At 34.7% G+C, this 21,075-nt stretch overlaps 4 protein-coding genes across 4 annotated transcripts; 1 reads left to right on the top strand and 3 right to left on the bottom strand.

The window, feature by feature from the left end:
- Positions 1-17: 17 nt before the first annotated feature.
- On the top strand, positions 18-2,325 carry LOC139106635 (solute carrier family 35 member E1 homolog). The gene is made up of 3 exons (XM_070663566.1): positions 18-603; positions 941-1,149; positions 1,238-2,325. Exons 1-3 carry the CDS (start codon positions 276-278, stop codon positions 1,745-1,747), a joined length of 1,047 nt encoding a protein of 348 aa, XP_070519667.1. The 5' UTR covers positions 18-275; the 3' UTR covers positions 1,748-2,325.
- An 88-nt stretch (positions 2,326-2,413) lies between these two features.
- Positions 2,414-5,780, bottom strand: Grip (Glutamate receptor interacting protein). The gene is made up of 6 exons (XM_070663345.1): positions 5,642-5,780; positions 4,755-5,560; positions 4,029-4,546; positions 3,591-3,910; positions 3,051-3,263; positions 2,414-2,965 (listed from the first exon to the last, which is right to left on the bottom strand). The coding sequence occupies exons 2-6, from the start codon at positions 5,278-5,280 to the stop codon at positions 2,641-2,643; spliced, it is 1,902 nt and encodes a 633-aa protein (XP_070519446.1). The 5' UTR covers positions 5,281-5,560; positions 5,642-5,780; the 3' UTR covers positions 2,414-2,640.
- Positions 5,639-16,484, bottom strand: LOC139106402 (uncharacterized). Its single transcript, XM_070663158.1, has 6 exons — positions 16,169-16,484; positions 11,908-15,863; positions 10,168-10,304; positions 8,558-9,052; positions 8,216-8,470; positions 5,639-8,104 (listed from the first exon to the last, which is right to left on the bottom strand). The coding sequence occupies exons 1-6, from the start codon at positions 16,249-16,251 to the stop codon at positions 7,898-7,900; spliced, it is 5,133 nt and encodes a 1,710-aa protein (XP_070519259.1). The 5' UTR covers positions 16,252-16,484; the 3' UTR covers positions 5,639-7,897.
- On the bottom strand, positions 10,252-21,054 carry LOC139106683 (putative protein kinase C delta type homolog). Its single transcript, XM_070663622.1, has 8 exons — positions 20,235-21,054; positions 19,159-19,526; positions 18,587-18,862; positions 18,411-18,442; positions 17,798-17,883; positions 17,426-17,555; positions 10,744-10,845; positions 10,252-10,624 (listed from the first exon to the last, which is right to left on the bottom strand). The coding sequence occupies exons 2-8, from the start codon at positions 19,296-19,298 to the stop codon at positions 10,593-10,595; spliced, it is 798 nt and encodes a 265-aa protein (XP_070519723.1). The 5' UTR covers positions 19,299-19,526; positions 20,235-21,054; the 3' UTR covers positions 10,252-10,592.
- Positions 21,055-21,075: the final 21 nt, after the last annotated feature.

The following is a 21,075-nucleotide window of genomic DNA, read 5'->3' as shown; positions in this document are numbered from 1 at the left end:
ACGGACGAGCCTTTGTATTTGTACGCGTGAAAGCCGCGATTCCGAGTTGGGTTCTCTTATTCGCGGAGAACCGACAGTGAACAGAAACGTGGGAGACGCTAGTCAACGCTAGAAGACGCGGAGTAAATTTGACTGTAGTCATTTGCATATACTGTATCATACATATATGTTTGTACATACACGCCCACACATAAATATAAAAATATATGTGCGAAAAGTGGCAAATTTAGTGAACTGGGAGTGAGTCTGGGTACTGCGCTGTCGTATGAAACACCATGGACAGTAGACAAAATAATCGAGAGGTTATAACGGTGTTATTTCTGTGTTTACTGTGGTATGCGGTGTCTAGCAGTAGTAATGTTATCGGTAAGATGTTGCTGTCGGAGTTCCCGTACCCGCTCACGGTGACAATAGTACAATTGACTTCGATCACCATCTATTCCGGGCCGTTCTTTAATCTGTGGGGCGTAAGAAAGTATGCATCGAATATAACATGGAATTACTACTTGCGGCTTATCGTACCTTTAGCTCTGGGCAAATTTATCGCGAATGTGTTCAGCCACGTCAGCATTTGGAAAGTGCCCGTCTCCTATGCTCACACTGGTATGCATATTGCTTTTGCAAATTCAATTGTTACGTATGTCATATGGTCACTTGTTTTATACATTTACGTGTGTAAATATGTGTACATACGTACACGTCCACGTTGCATATGTCACATCGCGTCACATTACGTATACCCTGTTCGTTAAAAATTTTAGATTAATAATTGGTCATAATTAATTTTTTTTTTTTAACAGATCTATACTATCTGACTTGTTTACATATTTGTATTTTACAGCGATTTTTTATATTTTGTTATATTATAGTATACTATAGTATAGTTATATTATAGTTATATTTTGATATATTATATTAATTAAAATTTGGCTCTGCCTAGTGAAGGCTACAATGCCGTTTTTTACGGTGACTCTATCAAGAATAATACTTAAGGAGCAGCAAACATGGACAGTATATTTGAGCCTCGTGCCAATAGTTGGAGGTGTAGCCATAGCCACATTAACAGAACTTAGTTTCAACATCATTGGCTTGATAAGTGCCTTAACATCTACTATGGCATTTTCCTTGCAAAATATTTATTCAAAAAAAGTAATACAATTGAAAAGTTTCTACGTAATATTTATATTAAAAAGATTATATTTTATATTTAAGAAAATTGTATTATTTTTGGTTGCAGGTGTTACATGACACAGGAATACATCATTTACGACTGCTGCATATACTTGGTCGTCTAGCTTTATTTATGTTCTTACCAATATGGGTTGTATATGATTTACACAGCTTGATGTACGAATCACGGACAAATCCGTCCATAGACATAAGCTATTACATATTAGGATTATTATTTCTAGACGGTATACTCAATTGGTTTCAGAATATCATTGCGTTTTCTGTATTGTCTATTGTAACTCCTTTAACATATGCAGTGGCAAGCGCTAGTAAGCGCATATTTGTGATAGGAGTAACATTACTTGTGCTTGGGAATCCAGTCACATGGCTTAATATATTTGGCATGATCATGGCCATATTAGGTGTATTGTACTACAATAAAGCTAAGTACGATCAGAGAATAGAGAAGCAAAAAACGACGATTCTTCCAAAATATTACAACACAACTCAAAACGGTAATAGCAGTTCCTTTATAATAAATGGATTTGCTAATAGACATCAGTCATTTGCAATCTAGTCTCAATTGATCATTTTACAATTTTCCGAGTTTTTACGCGTTAAAGGAAAGTTAAATCTCTTTTTTTTTTTTTTTTTTTTTTTTTTGTTCCCTTGTAGCGTAAATCAATTAATTTTTACAAATTATGACACATGAATTATTAATTTATTAAACATTTGGTAAAAATCTATCGTCAAACTGCAAATAATAAATTTGTTCTTGCTTAATAATTAATTTTAAAATTACGTTTTTTTTCTAGCTGAAAATTAATTTTATTAAATGTGAAAAATATATGTTTTATTTTATTATGTTTGAAAAGTATTATTTATTTGCATATAATTTGGGCATGTTAAATATAAAATATAATAATATGTACATACAAATTAGATTGCGCTTCTTCTAAAAATTGCATGTTCTAAACCGTTCAGATAAGTTTAATCAAGCCAAGTTTACGATACTGTTTCGAGTTTATTTATATTTTCTAAATATTAATAGTTGAAAATGAACAGAACTTTAATATGTTTCTTAATTATTTGTACGAGTTATATGTGAAGAGTATGCGTGTAAAGTGTATGCGAATAAAATTGTACATAGAAGAAGATATTCTAGCAAAGAAAACCAATCTATACATTTATTTTTTATATAAATAAAATACACATGTACAAAAATATACTGAAAATATTTAATACTTCAATCAGCGTTTATATATAAAATATAAAATTATAGTTTTATTCCAAGAATACAGCTATTAATATCAGCAGTATCTACGTCTATTACCATTGATTTATTAAATGTATTCTTTATAAGAGTTACTATAATTAAAGAATTAATTTTGAATTATCTAAAATTAAATTAAATTAATTTCCGACATTGCAATGAGTTCTCGATAGCTGGTGATGATTATTAATAGCGATCTATAAAGTTTTCATAATATTTTGTGGAGACATAGGTCTTGCCACTGTTAAATCCAAACGTGGGCCAGCTGCTGCGATAAGTGGAACGGCCAAACAACAATCGCAGTCTTCCATACCAATTTCATTTACTCTGAGAATTCTGTCGTATGGACGTAAAATACCATCGCATGGTCCGCCAGGACGTAAACGGTTTATATAAATGCCACGTTCGTAAAGACCATCTGACACCGAGAAGCCAAAATCTTCGTAGACTGGATCTTTGTGCAACGATACATGCACTATTTGTTCAGACTTGTTGTTTGAACTACTGCTGCGTTCTTGCGCTCTAAATTTTATTAAGAAAACAAATGTTATACGGATAAATCATTGTCGAAAATAATTTTTATTTATTATAAGATGATCAATTTTACCCTGGATAAGATAATATTGATAAATCTAATTGTCCGCTATCCACAGAAACGGTATCCCAGAGTCTCAATATTTCCGGCATAGTACCACTATTGTCTCCCAGTTCGCCCCAAGAATCTACTGCGCTATCCACACTGGGAAGACTTTCTCGGCCCAAGCGTAATGCACCATTAGGAAATTGCGTTTGAACTGTATCGCTTCCAACACTGAGCTCTCTGCAAAAATATTCTACATTTTTTTCTACTATAAGCTATTTTTTAGATGAAGTGATATTAGTTTAATTAATTTTTTTTTTTTTTCTACGACATAAGTATTATATATATATGTCTTTATTTCAGATTATTTATAGGTCGAGAAAGAATTATAACGTATTATATATTTTTTTCTATCCTAAAGAAGGCTAAATAAAGTTGAAACATTTATGTTTATAAATTTAAATTAATTAAATTAGTTCTTAAATTAAACTCGTAAATTTTACGTAAAATAAAAAAAAGTTTTCTTTAGGTTTTCATGGAAAATGTTATCTATATTAGAGTAAATACCTCATTTCTACGTTAGGATCTGGCTTTCTAATAGTTAAAGCGACGACCGATCCGCCAGGCCGATGCAACATTTGTGCGGCTTGCCTTAAGTCGCCAGGATCCAATTTCTGGCCGTCTATTGCAAGAAGTCTATCTCCAGGTGTTAAACTGCCAGTTCGATAAGCAAGCGATCCTCGACGAACCTCTGTGATAATTAGATCCTCGTTCACCGTAAGCCCCAGATCGGGCTGACCGCCTAATGGTCTAGCTACTCTTACCGTAAAAATTCCGGAACTTGGTACCACTGATCCACCCACTTTGTATTCTATCACTAACTCGATCTGATAATATTAAATATATCGAAATAATTAATATAAAAATCTACTAATTACTAAAAAAAATGTATTTTGAACAGAATTATTTACAAACATGTAAAAAAGAGTAGAAAAGAGAATTTACCATTTGTGATGTTTCTAATATATTAATTACTTCTGACGGTTGCAAATCGCATAATCTTCTCCGGTTAATTGCAACGGCCTTATCACCAGGCAAAAGAATGCCGCTTCGTTCTGCTGGTCCACCAGCTTCCAACATGCTCACTATATAATTTATACGATCTTCGGTTAATTTCAAAGCAAGACCAAAACCTCGATGATCCGGTCGAAGAACGACTGTCAAACTCTCTTTCATTTGCAGAGATTTATTTGAGTTTTGCTGAGCTTGCGGCTGAGCCTTTCTTTTAATCGTTCTTGCACTAGGTGACCGTGGTAATATTTGTAATTTGGCGATGCGACAATTTTCAGAATTGTTTCTAAGCAATTTGGCAGCAATTACTGCATCTTGAACGGGCGTATCGTCTACAGCTAGCAGTCGATCTCCTGGCTGTAAAGCACCACATCGATCCGCTGTACACGCTGGACGAAGGCTATCGATGTAAACTCCATTCGATGTCTCTCTTACAGTTAAACCCAGCTCTCCTAAATATTTTATATTTATCGTTAATATAATCCAAAGCTTATTTTACAGGTAAAAAAAGAAGAAGAAAAAAAAGGAAAAAAAAAGGTAATAAAAAATAGGAAACTGACTTTCGGCAGATACTTTTGAAACCTAGCAGTTATAATTGTCGAAGTCTATAGATTTATAAAAATCAAGTTGTTTATTAAGATTAATTTAGAAAGCTTATACCTGATAATCCGCGTTCCAATTGCACGAGCAACGGTCCCGAAGTGGCCGCTCGTGCTTCTTCCATATTCGCGACGTCGTACTCGATGGTAAGAGACGCGACCGACGTATCAGAGTTTCTTCGAAGAGCGCGTTGCGCCTCTGTCAAAGTGAGTCCCTGCAACTCTGTGTCGTCTACTGCCAGCAAACGATCACCTGGCCTAACTCTGCCCTCTTTCGCAGCTGGACCGTCCGCTTTCACCCCTGTTACAACTAAAGCTCTCGACATTCCTCCGCGAAGAGTTACCCCAAGGCTACCGTCCTCGCGCTCCACTCGTATCTGAGCGACTTTCGACGACACGCCGGATAACGCGCCGGCAATATTTGCCTCCTGGTTATCCGCGAGTAGGAAACTATGAGGATGGTACTGGGCCTGCGGGAGCATCTCCTCTGTTCTCGTCGAGTCTGAGCTTGCGGACGTGGCGATGCTTCCAGGCCTAGTACGACTCTTGTGCGACCGCATCGTCGCCAGCCTCAGTGAACTGAACATCCTTGTCACTTTATTCCGTGCTTCAATATATTATCCAATCGTGTTATCCAATAATTAATTTAACACAAGGATCGTCATTGTTAAATTTCCTCTCTCTTAAAAAAAAAAAAAAAAAAAAAAAGAATTAATGACTTTACCTCAAATCCACTTTTTCTTCTCTTTACTTATAATTTTACACTTTGCACGATTATAGGTCCACTCAGTTTACAAGAAAAACAGGAAATTATAATTTTGCAATAACTTTTTTTCTTTTAAGACACCATTTAACGCACTTTTTTACCTACAAATAAAACATATTTAATAATAAAATTTATTAGGCTGAAATAATATAGAAACAAAATAATTGTGCTCGTATACATACGTGTTCTTTTATCCTTGTTAATGTGTGCATGAGTATAGTAAACTGGCTTTGAAAAGTCTCGAAATATTTCTGATCTTAAAAGCTCATCAATGAGCGTTTTCTTTTCGTTGTAACCCTCGCGCGCGCGTGCGGGTGTGTCGTATTTTTCAGCTGAATTAAGAAAGCTTTATCAGTTCAATTACGCTAAACAAACATTTGACTAGAAAAAGAATAAAGACACACACGAAAAATACAATTCCAATGACACAGTTGAGAATAATTTTTGCTTACACATTAAGATGGTTTCTTTGTTTAATATGATGCAGCAGCGCATGAAATCGTCTTTACTACACGCCGCGGCCGAAGCCCGGTAGAACTGAGCGCAGAACTGTAACAAGTCACGATAGGCTCTCCAAAATAACTCTTTCTATATAGGGCCGCATCTCTACGTAGACGAGTGCGTTCTATTTATATGGATCAACATCCATACATCTTACGCATGGAAATTGTGCGGCCCTGCGGAGTAATGCTCCAGAAGCTAATTACTGTAATGTCGAACGTGTTATACTTTTCATTAAATATTCATTGGATATTTACCTTGTATTGTAAGAAGAATTGAGCGAATAATTATCTGGTCCTTGGCTAAAAACGCCAACACATACCTGCTCTTTCGTTACTATATAATTGGATAATTAAATTAGATAATTAAATTTTATTAACCTTACTTTTATTTATTTGTATTGAAGAATTAAATATATACGCGAAATTATTTTTTTGTTTAAACGTTAACTATTTCCAGCACGTCTACATTAATATATTTCTTTTTATGTTACAGTCACCGCCAGAGTTCTACAAATCCGCTGAAGCTCATGCAGATTGGTAAGTTGTATGATTTTTTTTCCTAGTTTGTAATAATAGTCTCTTAAACCGATAACACGTCGTTAACCATAAATTACTCAATTATAATGACGCGCACAAATTAGGACCCTGCGAAAAATAACGCACGCGAAGCGTGCGCATGGTTTGTTCTCGTCTAGTAAAAATAAAAATATCTCGATATATTGTTTACGAAATTATTCTTTTATATTTTTAATTATTTACAGATTTTATCTTAAAAGTAAAAGTCCTATTCGATAGATCAACTTAAGTATTTATACTCAGAATTTAGTCTTGTATGTATTTTTATAATAGACTGCTTAATAAATAACTATATATTATACATTTATATGTATAAGTTCTAATTAAACTTATAATATTTTTATATACCGTTTAATATTTTTAATTATTAAACTGCTAATTTGTAAAAAAAAAAAAAAGAAAGACAGGAACATATAATACTTGAATAATTAATACCAGAACCAATTTAATTTGCTACAAGAATAATCAACCAATTTAAATAAATCTTGTCGTGTGCATGTTCTCGGCTTATCCGTCTATTATTCTATACTTTCTACAATATAAAAATTCATACATTCTTTATTTATCGTTTATATATCATTCACAATTAAGCACAAATATATATTATAATTATAATTTGAGGAACATTAATGTTCAGACGAACATAAATTATATTCGTGTTATATTATATGTATATACGCATATATATATATATATATATATATATATATATATATATATATATATATATAAATCTCATTACGTGTTAGAGAAGAGACATTTACATATTTCGTATCATTATTTCTTTGTAATTTACAATATGTTATCTTATATTATATGATTTGCGTTAACCGTATACTATTGTACGCTGGGATGCAGATGTGGCGTTTGCTCTGCCGACGACAGCTAGCGAACGTGACTTTAGAGTCGTGTACGTCGAGTTTCACATGTGCCGCATGTATGTACCGCGCCGGCCGGATTGCCGATGATCGATTTCCCTCCGTTCTCCTATTCCCTGCCTCCGCCGCATAGGATCACATACGTTAGCCGCTGTCGCCGCAGAAAACGCCATATCTGTTCTTCAGTGTACAATATATTGCATATAATATCGCATAATTTGTCTCGAAATATATATAAAATAGATTTTATGCAAGCCGACATTAGAATATGTCTCTTTAATTATTAAGGCCCGATCTACATTACTGTAGTAAGCTTTAAGCCGTAAGAAATTTGCCAAACTATATTAGATTGGGTAATTTCTTATGGCTTAAAGTTTACTACGGTAATGTAGATCAAGCCTAAAAAATGAGAAGCGACGCATATTTTATTTCGGTAAAAGCTGATGTTAGATTTATCTTCGTTTGTTCAATTGGTCGCAGATCAATCTGTCGCATTCGGATTAGTGTAAGAAAATCCGCGAAAAACACCTTGATCCATCGAAATTAATATTTGCTCGGGTACTGGCGTGAGTCTTGGACGTTCAGTCGTGAATGCTGTGTCAAAGTATTTTGTGTCTAGGGTATGATCGAGCGTAGGTTTAAACGGTGGTTCTAATTGTCTTCTTTCCAATCGATCCCAAGGTAAATTCTGGAAAATTAAAATGTTATTAAACTGCTAAATCGCACACAATATATTTCTGCATTTAAAAAAGAAAAAAAAAATATATATATATATAAAAATTGTAATCACGTAAAGTACCTGAAAGAAAGCATGCACAGCGATTTCGTGTGCAGGTAACCGTTTCCCAGAATCTTTCTCTAACAAACAGATGAGTATGTCGGTAGCATCTTGACTTAGATACCGAGGTATAAATGGTCGTTCGTTACAAATACTCCAAAATAGTTCATCCTCGTCGCATCCAGAAAACGGCGATTGTCCAGTCAACATCTCATATAATAAAACGCCATATGACCACCAATCTACCGCTTGATTGTATTTAAGGCCTTTTATTATCTGTGGAAGTACAAGTCATGTAATAATGTTATTTATTAAATAATTGATGATAAGCAAAAATATGATTAAATTTGAAGAATATAATACCTCTGGCGCCATGTAATCTGGTGTACCGCAGAATGTATCGGCCGTTCTATCTAAAAAGATCTGAAGTTTGCACATTCCGAAGTCTGCGATTCTAATGTGGCCCTCAAAATCGAGTAATACATTATCAAGCTTGAGGTCGCGGTAAACGATACCCTTCTTGTGGAGAAAATTTAATCCAGACCAAATTTCAGCGGCGTAAAAGCGCGCTCGCGTCTCGGGAAATCGACCAGACTTCTGTATATGAAACATTAGATCACCCCCGTTCAGGTATTCCATGACGAAGAACAGATGAGAATCGGTTTGAAAGGTACAAAATAGGTGGCATAGATAGGGATGTCTCGTTGCTAGCGTAAGGACTTTTCTCTCTATTAACGTGCACTCGACGTCGTCGTCTTCGAGAACGACGTCTTTTTTCAAACATTTCACTGCATATACGCATTCCGTCCCGCGTAACTCTGCCAGCAGTACCTTGCCGAAGCTGCCTTTACCTAAGACCTGTGAAAAGCAGAATCGTAATTTAGAATAATTTTCAGCTGTTTGTTACATTTTACAAACACATATAACGAAAGTATAACTAATATTCTTTGCTCGCTCTAGTCTTCAAATTATATATTTATTATTTGCATTAATCATCGTGATAAGTAAGAAATTGCAATTACATAATTAGAGTATATACACCAGTAACATTTTTGTAATTCTATATGTTACGTCTGGTATATAAAATATTATAATTATATAACAGTTACGTAACAGTATTTATTTAAATGTAGTAAGATAAAAATTAATGCATCCTCTATACATATAACGCAGAACATTGTCTTTTAAATAATTTGTTTAACTTTGATTATAATTCAATATAGTTACAATTAAAAAAAAAAAAAAAAAAAAAAAAAAAACTTTAAAACTATATTGCCACAATTAAATGTTACGGTTAATATTCAATTAGATGTGAAACATCATATAATTGACTTTAGATAAATGCTCCAACTTTACAAATCGAGCGACAAGCCACGCGCATCAGGACGTTAAAAATAATGTGTTGCGTATGTGCTAATTTTGGTAATCTATATTTACATAGCTATTCTGTACAATTTTCGTTTCGAGTATCCTCGCGCGCCCATAAATCCTTAATAATGCACCGCGGTTTCTTTGTGAAAACAAGACGAAATATATTTTTCAACCGTTGCGTACGTTCATCGATAGCAAACTTGGAAATTGGCACTTTTCATACGCTGCTGGAAGATTCCCTCGTGGAAAGCAACGCGTGAATCAACCAATTCACGTGATGTAAATACACGTGATTTAGATTAATTCTAACCCAATTCTAAGCCAAGTTGCACGGTAAAATAACTTTCCAGAATTTATATTTGCTAATGAGGCTCAAGTAAATACTTGCTGAATTTATATTAATTAACTGAAATGTTGCGAAAATTTATCTCTTACAAAAATAAAAAATTAAGAAAAATAACTATCATTATTAGCAAAGGTTTTTGTATGAAATGTTTAGAAGAACGTTGGTTACTCTGTTTCGTTTAAGATATTTCGATATATGTATACAATAGAACAAATGCTATTCATTTTAATAAGTAATGACAAAATTTCCAACTTACTTTAAGAAAATTGAAATCTGTCACGGTATATTTCTTGAATCTGGGCAGATTTGTCGCCGGCGGCGTTATCCGGCCACTCGAATAATGATCCAAAGATTCGGAATTTCGACTCTGATTATCCGACGATTGCGAAGGAGCTAAATAAACAATAATCAGTAAATTAACTCTGCGTAAATAATTGTAGGAATAAAAATTCAACACGTCTGTGTGTTCATCTCATTTTAATTAATTACAAAGATAGTTGATTAATATTGTTACAATATGTCTGTTAAGATACAAGCATAAATTTTCTTTTGATTCATGCAAATTGCTTGAGAAATAATTTGTTTTCAGTTTTTCGATACATTAAATATGAGAATATGGATGATTATACGTAACAATGTGACAAGAAAACATTTTTTAAGAGTCTCTAGATAACGTCAACATTACCTTGGTAATTCGTATCCGTACCGTAAAACTGAGTAAAAAAAATTTAATAAATACCCAACAAATATTATGCATTACTTTAATAGGACAATGATTTTTTCGTAAACTGTTCCAGTTGGATATGTGAACGGTAATAAGATCATTACTCACTTCTTTTCAGAGCTTGCAATGCTTCGGCGACTAACTTCTGATTCAATCCACATAGGTTTCCTGTTAGTTTTTCACATTTCTTGTGGCAAGCCATGTCACAATCTATATAGGAATTAATTTTTATCGGAAACTAGTCAAGAATATATGTACTCATAATCTGCTAAACATTAAATACAACATTTTTAATTTTTTATGCATCCTGATATGACTAAAATATAAGAAACTTGATTCATATTATAGTATACGTGATATTAGAATATAATGATTTTATATCACATTATCACGTATGATACTATCGATGGTGGAAGCAAAATTTGCGACTTACAAAAACGTATAACAAAAATATCAAGTCTTTTAACATAAAATACTGAAAATTAATTATTTGGAGTATTACAGGCACTGAATTTTATTTATTTTATGTATTAAAAATATAAAACAATAATGCTTTTCTGTAAGAGAGAATTTCTATAAGGAAAATATTTTATATATTGTAACACGACCACTGCTACACGAATGATTGCAAGTGTCGTTAATATTACAATGTTAATTTTACGTTATTTTATTAACATTAATAAACGAGAGCATCACGCTGACTGTCGTACACTTGTATCGCTTCCACTATTACTCGAATGCCAACACGTGATACTTGTAAAACATACCACGAAAAATTGAATGACGTAAAGAATGAGCATCCTAAACTTACAAATGTTAATATTAAATAAAAAAAAAATCAGGACTTTTTTTTTAGGGAATTGAGAGGGTTTATAATACTGTGTGCACAAATACGAATAGTTTCTTTCAATAAACATTTTCGATAAAAATCTTTCTTTTTTTTTTTCAAATATATGTTTCGTCTCTATGCGTATTAATCTTGGAATATTATTTAGAAAATTAATATACTTGGATGAAAATAATTTTGAACGCGTATCGTTGAAATGGCGACAAATATTAATATTATTACCAGGAATTAAAATCCATGCGAGAAGCATTTGTGCAAATAACTTTAGAGAGAAGACATAATAACTACAACTAAGTTCTGTCTAATTCTGTAACACACACGCCTACATACAGAGTTATTGCCAGGAAATGCAAAGATTATTTTATTTCACACAAAAACGTGAAGCATAACGAAACTGAATGTACAAGCAATCGCAAAATAAGTACTCGAAATTCTCGGTGAACCATCGAATCCGGAATCATTGCTCCTCGTCGAATTCATTCTCTTTTGTTCGGAATCATCAAATTCGATACGAGTCGAGTCGTTCTCCGTACCCCTGTCTGTACTCCCTGTCGTAGCGGTACTCGTCGTGCTTCCGGTGCTGTCACTACTGATAGATGATGTGCGTGAATGGTGTCGTCTTTTTTTAATCTTTGCCCTTCTAACTTTGGAAAGATCTCGTGGCGTAGCGGTGAGCAAGGCCGATGGCGTCGTGTAAAACATTCTTATAAGATCGAGCGGTCGTTGCAAGGGTGTACTCTTCGGGCTTGAAGACTTGGGAGACGTTTTAGGCGAGAGTTTTGATAGATGTTGCTGTTCGGGAATCAGCTTGGCAGTATTCTGGCTTACCGATTCTTTGCTAGTCTCCTTTAGTCTTCTCTTATTTTTATCGGCTGGCGTCTTTTTGGTCGACGATTTCTTTTTCTTAACAATAATCTTCGTTCTGGAAGATTGAGAGCTGACGCTAGGACTAGTTGTCAAACTGGTCTCCTCTGATGCAATCGGAGTTTCTACATCGTCTGTGTTAGTTAAATCATTCTGATTGCTCCACTTTGAGATTTTTCTAACCAACGAACGATTGGGCGATAGTTGGTTCGTTGGAGTACTGGGATCTTCATGTTCCTCATCTATTTTCTCACTGTTAAACTCTTCATCTATTTTTATTATTGGTACAGGAACCTCGGCAGACGTTGTCACAAGAGTTGCTATTTCGGAGTTGCACGATTTTTTCACGATTAAATTTGTGTCTTTAGTATCAATCACTGACGAGAAATCTTTCTTATTTTTTAGCATGTTATTCTCAATTTCCATTGTTTTCGCAGATTTTACAATCTCGGTTATTTCTTTACTTAAAAATTCTGGAAAGACTTCTTCTTTCTTCCCTTCAATAATTATATCGCTAGATGATTTATCTGTTAAATGTTGAACGTTTGTTACATCAGTCTCATTATCTTTCCGTTTAGGACTTATTACATTCACTTCTGTCTCGACTTTGGGAACTAAGGAAGGAATTGATGCCTCGTGAAAAGAAAATCCATTCGGTTGTATCGAATTTATTGTTTCCGGGCTACCTGGTGCTTTAATCTCGCTCCAAAAATCAATAGATTCGGCAGAAGCACTTCTCGATAAATCTACTTTTTCGTCTTGAAATCCGCTGCTATTCGCTTCGAGCTTTTTCTCCGTTACTTTACTCGAAGACTTTGTCGGATCTAATGTCTTTTTAACAAACACTTTTTTATCTACAACTTTGTCGTCAACGGATACAGACTGTTGAAAAATCTTTGGAATTTTATTCGATAACTGATTGTTAATTAATTTCGAAGAATCAATAGAAATACTTTTCTTCAAAGTTTTTAATTCGTCATTGGCAGCATCGTTGCGAGAAACCGATTTGCCATCTCCGATTTTCGTCGTTTTAAATGCACTTGGACCCTTTTTAATTGTTGACGAGTTTGTTACATGGCTCTCGTTCGTATTCTTTTTCGCAGGCGTTTCGGTCTTGAAGGGAACTTTTAAATCTGAGTTATGAAATTTCGGTATCTTGCTTTTCAGACTAGATAATTCTTCTCCTACAATACAATTATTTTTTTTTACATTATCACTCTTTAATAACTCGGCTTCTTTCGATGCTGTTGCTTTCGTAAAAATCGTCTTCGCTTCAGTCTTGGATAAATCATTCGTATCTGAGGATAATAATACATTTCCATCGATTTTTGTCTCACAATCTTTCAATGTTCCAGGTAACTTTCCTTTAAAATATAAATTGCTATGTGCTATGTGCTCGTTCGTTCTTTTGAGCAAGGTCGTCTCTTTTGGTTCCAACTTAACTGCGTCACCGTGTTGAGTCGCGTTGATTTTCAAAGTTGGCTTGTCAACGTTTACGCCGCTGGTTTTCTTCGATGTATCGAAAGAGGAAGCTTGCGCCAAATTTGACGCTTTGCTCATCTTCTTTTCCGGCAACGCGACAGCAGAGGCTTCAACGATGTCCTGATTACCTTTCGACGAGTCCGCTAGATACTCAGCAGTCCCTCGTAACGAAAGCTTTGGCGCTTCTACGGTATTATTTCTATCTGTATTAATTTTAGACAGTTTTGGCAGACGACAGGTCGCGCCATTTGTTGTGAGCATCGCATTAGTGTTACTGTTTTTATCAGCATTATCGCCAGCTTTGCTTTTGACAACGTTCTGCTTCATATCTCCGTCTTGACGTAGCGATCTGGAAATGGAAGAATTTACTATAGCAGGAACATTAGGCGTTTTAATATTTAAATCGGTTTCTAAATTATTAATTATTTTCTCCGTAGCGTCAAATGTACTTTGGTTCTTTACATCCCTTGTAAAAGTATCTTCGGATATTCGTTGAAGACACTTCACTTTCGATTCGTCTTTTGACACGTTCGTCGAAAGATGAATCGAAATATTTGATTGTGCAGAGTTTGCGTCAGCGGTTTCAGTTTTCTCCAAAAATGATGGATCTTTAGTAACGATATCGTTCTTCTTTGCTGAAATAAGATTTCGTTTAACAAGTGAATCATCGGTCGATATTGAATCAACATTCTTTGCTGCCAATGATTCCGTTTTTTTAGACTTACACCCTGCTTCCTTTAACTCTTTACTATCTTTATCAGTATCACCCTTCATTTGAATTTTGCAGCTCGATTCTGTCCAACGATCGTATGTTAAATCTTCTAACGTACTGTCTTCGAGAATATTATTTTCCTGTTTAACGCCAATCAAGTCATTTGTTAACCGATCTTGATCGAGTTTCATATTACAATTGTTGACTTGAAGCTTTTCGTTAAGATTTTCCATGGGCTTCTTTACCGTCAGGTGCACGCTATTTCTAGACGTATCCTTTACATAAGGTTTTCGAACTGCTAACACGACTTGCGTTTCTGCTTCGACCGCGTCATTTGAAGAAAGGTTCGTACCATTTTCTTTTAGCTGTTCGACGGACGATTTGCACTGATCGTCCTTAGAATTTTTATTCACCCAGATTGTTGAAAAATTTCCCACGCTGTTAGAAGCCTCGATTTTGTACATCTGAGGTCTTGGCTCGTCACTCTCTTTGACCTGCGAATCAGTGGAGATCTCGCTCGAGGTACTCGATCGTCTGTTATCAACGTTGTCGCCCGGCAACAATTTATCAACGGAGGATTTTTTCTTCCTCTTTGCTTTCTTCATAGCTTTTTTCATTCTCATCACGGTCGCTTGCTCCTCTTCCTGCGTCATGGTGTCGGAATCGGCGTTATTCGTGCAACAAGAGTGCTCGAGAATCGGCCCTTTAGCTGTTCCGGCTTTTCTGAATGCCAAAGTACCTCGGCGCGCCTCGTTCTCGATCTGCGCCTGCTCTTCAGCAACGAGGCTGTCCAGAACTTTTGCCTGCACCTGAGCGTATGCCACTTCTCGCTGCATTTGCTCAGGATTAAGTTGCAAATCAGCGGAAGACCTGCGTCGCGTCATTCTCCGAATAATTTGTTTCTGCACAGCCTCTCGTTCTTCAGGTTCTTCTAAACGGTCTAAATTGATTTGGTGATACAGGCGTATTCCTTGTTGACACCCGTCTCCGTCTGACTTCTTGTCCTTAATAAAGAATTTCTCCATTAAAAGTTCGCCAACCGATTTCTCGTGTCTCTCATGATGCTCACGCAGTGCTGGGTTGTCTTTTAGAGCTTGCGATCTGATTTTGATAGTCGGCCGATCGCGACGCAGTCGATTTCTGGGTGAATTCCCATTGTGTGAGAGTATTCTTGGCGATGAGACGTCGATGTCGGCTGTATCAATTACTCGTTTTGCCGATCTCACCGAGATCGGCGAGAAACGATGAAGATGGCTCAGCGGAGATTCCGAAATCGTTGATAGATGTGGGGAGAAACGCGACAATGATGTATGAAAAGGCGCTCTGTACGAAACATAATTTCTTTTAAAATTTCCACCCAATTAATATACATCTTACGTTACATTATTTTTACCTTGACGGATACTTTTCTCAATTTCGACATCAATGCATTTAATTTACTTTCTTCACAAATTACAATTAAATCACACAGAGAAAAAGAAAAAGGGAATAAATTTTCTTTTAATGAGACCAAGATATTGTAAAAAAAAAAAAAAAAAAAAAAAACTCCAACTTTATTACTAAATTAAATATCGCACACAAGCAATAATGTTTCGATAGATGTTTAATTACAATTACTTAATTCTTACCGAGGTGTACCCGTCATTAACGAACTGTGATTAGCGTAAGCTCCTCCACCGTAGTAGTACGGAACATCGTTATAGTACGGCATTTTCGTTACACTTTACTTTCTTTTCACAAGTAATTTTGGCAATGACAAATAAATATTATCGGTCAGCACTTTGATCGAAATCACGATTAAATCGAATTGCGCGTTGTGCTTTTTAACAATAATTAAATGGCAAATAAACGCGACAGCTTCAGCTCTCAAGTACCCGAAAAGCAAAGTTGTTCTCACAGTTCAGAGAGCCAAGACCAACTGAGTTTAAGCCGGCGACCCGGTGTAATAATAGAATTCAAGCATATGAAGCTTCCAAGTGCCTAACTATACTACCTGACTCTAATAACTCGCTAGCTATTATGGCTGATAGTTGCAACGGCGAGAAGAAAGCGGAACAATAAGCTATCCGCATTCTCTGCAATATCGTTAAGTTTAATAGTTACATCCTTTTTCCAACGGCATTATTCCAAATTTTAATTAAGAAAAAAATTAATATTTAATTATTAATTGTTAATAAGAACGAGATTTATTTTTTATTTATTTATAGATTTAATCAAAATGCTTCAAAATTTATATAATTTATATTTGTTTCAGAAAAAAAAACTTTAATCTCAAAATGTAATAGAAAAAAAGTTTTAACTAATCTCTTTTTATTATTAATCATTAATGATAATTAAACTAAAATATTATATTTTTAAATTAAAGATAATATGATGCATATAAAAGTCACATCTTTTATAACATGCAACTTTTTCAATCAATATCATATTCTAATATGCGTATTAGAAATTAATATTTTATATAACCACAAAATTGGAAGCTTATATGTTTAAAGCCAAATATATCTATCAATAGCACACAAAAAGAATATATATAATCAAATAAAGCACATTAATTTCTAAGCTTTTTAGCGATTAAATTAAATGCTCACGTTCAGAATTAAATTTGTATTAAAAAAAAAAAAAAAAAAAAAAAAAATTAATGCATTAGAATACTTATGTTTGCAAGGGTAAAACAAATAAAATATTTGCCAAGTACGGTAATGCACGTGGTGCAATTATATGATTTTCATTTTACGTATATTAACGTGTATATCACGCGTGTATCACGTATTGAATTGATTGTCAAATGACAAATAAAATAACTTAAACATATCAAGATGCATAAAAATAATTTTAAGTTTAACAATTTATATTATTAAAAATATTTTAAATGATGTTCTTACCATCGCATCTTAATCCTTGTCGAAACAGTCCATATAACATCGAGCCACAATGATCGCAGAAGGTTGGTGACATAAATGTGTGAGTACGAAATCTGTGAGGAACGTCTATTTTGAAACGTTCTCTCAAATACTGCAACAAAATTAATATTTGATAATGACATATATAATAAATTAAACAAAAATTGAAGTTGCCTAATAACATGATACATGACCTAAATATCTTTAATTCTGTACGACACATTTATAATATGTATATAAATTAAAATTAACAAATCTCTTAGTACTAAAAAGTTATTAATTAAAATTAATAAATTTTTATTACAGGTTTAACTAATTTTTTTTCTGCCAGTCAATTTTTTGACCAATACTTACTATTGTATTTTCTGATTCTCGTCCACTCTCGGGACATTTAGTTAACAATTTGTCGTGGCATTTCTTATGTACAGCTGTTTGACAAGCTATAACAAACAAAATACTCTTATAAATCTTATTAAATTTTTTCCGTGAACTCGTGGGTCTAAAACGTTCAAACAAAAATGATATTTATTCATAAGCTTCGAATGTGCAAACTATTACAGCATGTTTGTGTTTTATGTAAAAAGAAAGTTGACGATAAAAAGTTTATAACCACAAAGTCATTATCAAACATCACCTTATTGCTGAATGTCAAGAAGGCAAAATCTTGCATGAACGCCTGAGACCCACGTATACACGAAACGTAAACTTTTTTTTCTGTAAGTAATATAATGTTAATTATAGATTCAATTAATAATTAAAAAAAAAAAAAAAAAAAAAAAAAAGCGGAGTAATGACAATCGTTTTAGAAATTTTTTGCGATTTTTCATCCACTTTCAGATAAGAAAAATATACATATCCCTTGCATTCATATCCCTAGAGCTTTATCTTTCATTATGAAATAAAAATTAATAAATTTGTAGTAATAATATAATTAATAATATAATTAATATAAAAATTAATTGCATACCTTGACATTGGTATCCTTGCTTTCCAAAACCCCTGGAACAAAAATTAACGCTTAATAAACGTTTTTTCATTAATAAAAAAAAAAATACTTATTAAATAAAAATAGAAAAAAAATCTCAAAATGTTAAATAAAATATTAATAATAATGACACAACGTACATAAAAAATTTGTATTACCACAAGAAATCTTTGCAAAAAGCGCAGAATGTCGGTTGCCGAAAAAACTTGGCCACAAGCTTGTGGCCTCGTATAATATGCACTTTATTATGTTTAACAGCACCCCTTCTTCTCGTTATTGCACGTCCGACGTTGTATTCCCGTGATGGTGAAGACGTCGACATCGTCGATTCTGTAGGGTCCCTCCGTGGTACTCTGGTTCTATAAATGTACGTTTTATTCTGCGTCGAACTTGTCAGAGGTGATTCCGTGGGATTTAATGTCGGTACCCTTGTCCTAAAATTGTTTAATTGCCAGAATATTCATTAATATATATATATATATATATATATATATATATATATATATATATATATATATACATTCGTGCATTGTGAAATAAATTAAGCGCGTTGTCGAATCTAATTTCAATCTTACCGATAAAGGGACTGAAAGTATAAATTCTATTTGGGTGCCAAGAGAGCGGTATGGGTGAGTAATCAGTTCGGAACCGAGCATCAAGCCCGATTCGGATCTGATTCTTACCGAGCGTAATTTCTACCTACAAAATCTTTACGTACCGAATGGCTCACCTGTACGTGTATCCTTCGACTCCGACGCTATTTCCCAGTGGATATCGATGATCCACGGATGATTTTCTCCCAGACAGTCCCGAACTGCTACCGCCACCGGCATTTCTCCTCTTTGCATGCGAGCCACCGGTAAACATCATCTTTTCCAAATAACAAATTCACCGGCCGTCCAACGATTTAATTTAATTTGATTATTTCTCGCATCGATGATAATATCCTCGTATTTGAATTCATGATTCATGACTTGTATTCGCGCAATCATACGACCGTCTCGTATACGAGATGTTCATCTAATTGTAAGTACATACACCATGCATTTATAGTATATTCTTATTCCTGTACTATAAAAATGTACGACACGTTATTAACTGTAACAAAAATTGTCCATAGAAATTTTTAATCCCAACTTTACGTAAAATCAAAAAATAAAATTCAGGATAAGCCTCCCACCATTCGACGCCACACATTTAATATCGACCTGTGCTATAAATTGTACTTGATTATTTAAGTTAATTTAATATAATTCGCAGCGTAAATATTGCAACGGCTATCTCATATTTAACAACTATTAAGCTTTCGTTAGAGTAAACGCGAAATGAATACGAAAAAGTTGACACGTGAGACTCGAATCTATAAATATATCCAATCTGTTTCGTCAGCCGACATATCACAGATTATTCATTCCCGTGTCTCAGGAATAATTATCTCAACAATTACACTTGTTCGAAATTCGGTATGACGTTCCAACAAAAGGCAGATGACACGTGTGCGGTACTATATATAAATATTGAGAAAATAGTGTTCGAATGTGAAAAATGCACAGGTCGATGTTAATGTACTCGATATAATGTTCATATTTATTTAAATTGAAACGATAAAACATGAATGAAATTAAAAGCAAAAATGTAAGTGGATAATTCTTTAAAATTGACGCTGACAAGATTGATTAAAAAAAGAATGAAATAATTGTGCATCGATACATGAAAGATTCGTAAAAATAAGAGAAATAAATAAATAAATAAAAATGAGCATTTTTATAACAGTTGACAGTAATAGGGACGATTATTCTACGTTACCTCGGCTGCTCCCAGGAATCACATTTCCGGCGAGAAAACGCACTGTACGTCACAAACCTCTTATGCGAATAACTAACTATTTATATAGATTGAGAAAGGTGTAAGCGAGTATCGAGGATTTTCGAATAGCACTCGCGCGACGAAGGTCCCTTCTCTTAATCTCGTTCCCCGACCTCGGGGAGAAAAGAGAAGATAATGGATCACGTCATTGCGGTTGCCGTGGTCACCGTCACGGTAGGTATTCTCGAGCGGACGGTTGTCTGTCACCGCCGCAGCGGATTCGGCCTCGGATTACTCGTATACCGAAAACACAAGCCGCGATGTAAGAGTGATGAGACACCGGGCAAGCGCGGGAGGAACGCGTTACTACGACGGAGAACTGGGAGTCGGTCCGAGTGAGACTCGAGCGAGCAGCAGCAGCAGCATCAACCGTGGTTGATCTCACATTAGAGTTGCCGTGATTTCCCTCGGCGGAACCAGCCGACGCGAATGCTCGCCGTACGCTCTACCCGAGAATACCGTTATCCTTCGTCGTCCTCTTCTTCGTTCATTATACGCACGATAGCGCATCGTTGCGCCATCGCCGATCATTCGTCGTATACTTGATTTTACGTTAGACAGATCCTCGAAACTTACGCAGGAATCTAGTCATCGATGTCTAAAAGCTTTTGCATATTCTTCTGAAACTCCGCCTATGATCTCGCCAGGCTATAAATACCGGCGGCCTGTTCAACAGTTGAACTTCAACTCCGTCCAGCATGGCGCGGCACGATCGTTGCGCCAGCTGCGCTGAATATCCCGAGACACACGTAGTACGAAAAGTAATTAAAAAATAATTAAT

Source organism: Cardiocondyla obscurior, linkage group LG01, assembly GCF_019399895.1.
Source record: "Cardiocondyla obscurior isolate alpha-2009 linkage group LG01, Cobs3.1, whole genome shotgun sequence".
Lineage (NCBI taxonomy): Eukaryota > Metazoa > Arthropoda > Insecta > Hymenoptera > Formicidae > Cardiocondyla > Cardiocondyla obscurior.
Note: the sequence above shows the minus strand (reverse complement) of the source record. Positions and strands in the feature narration are given on the sequence as shown.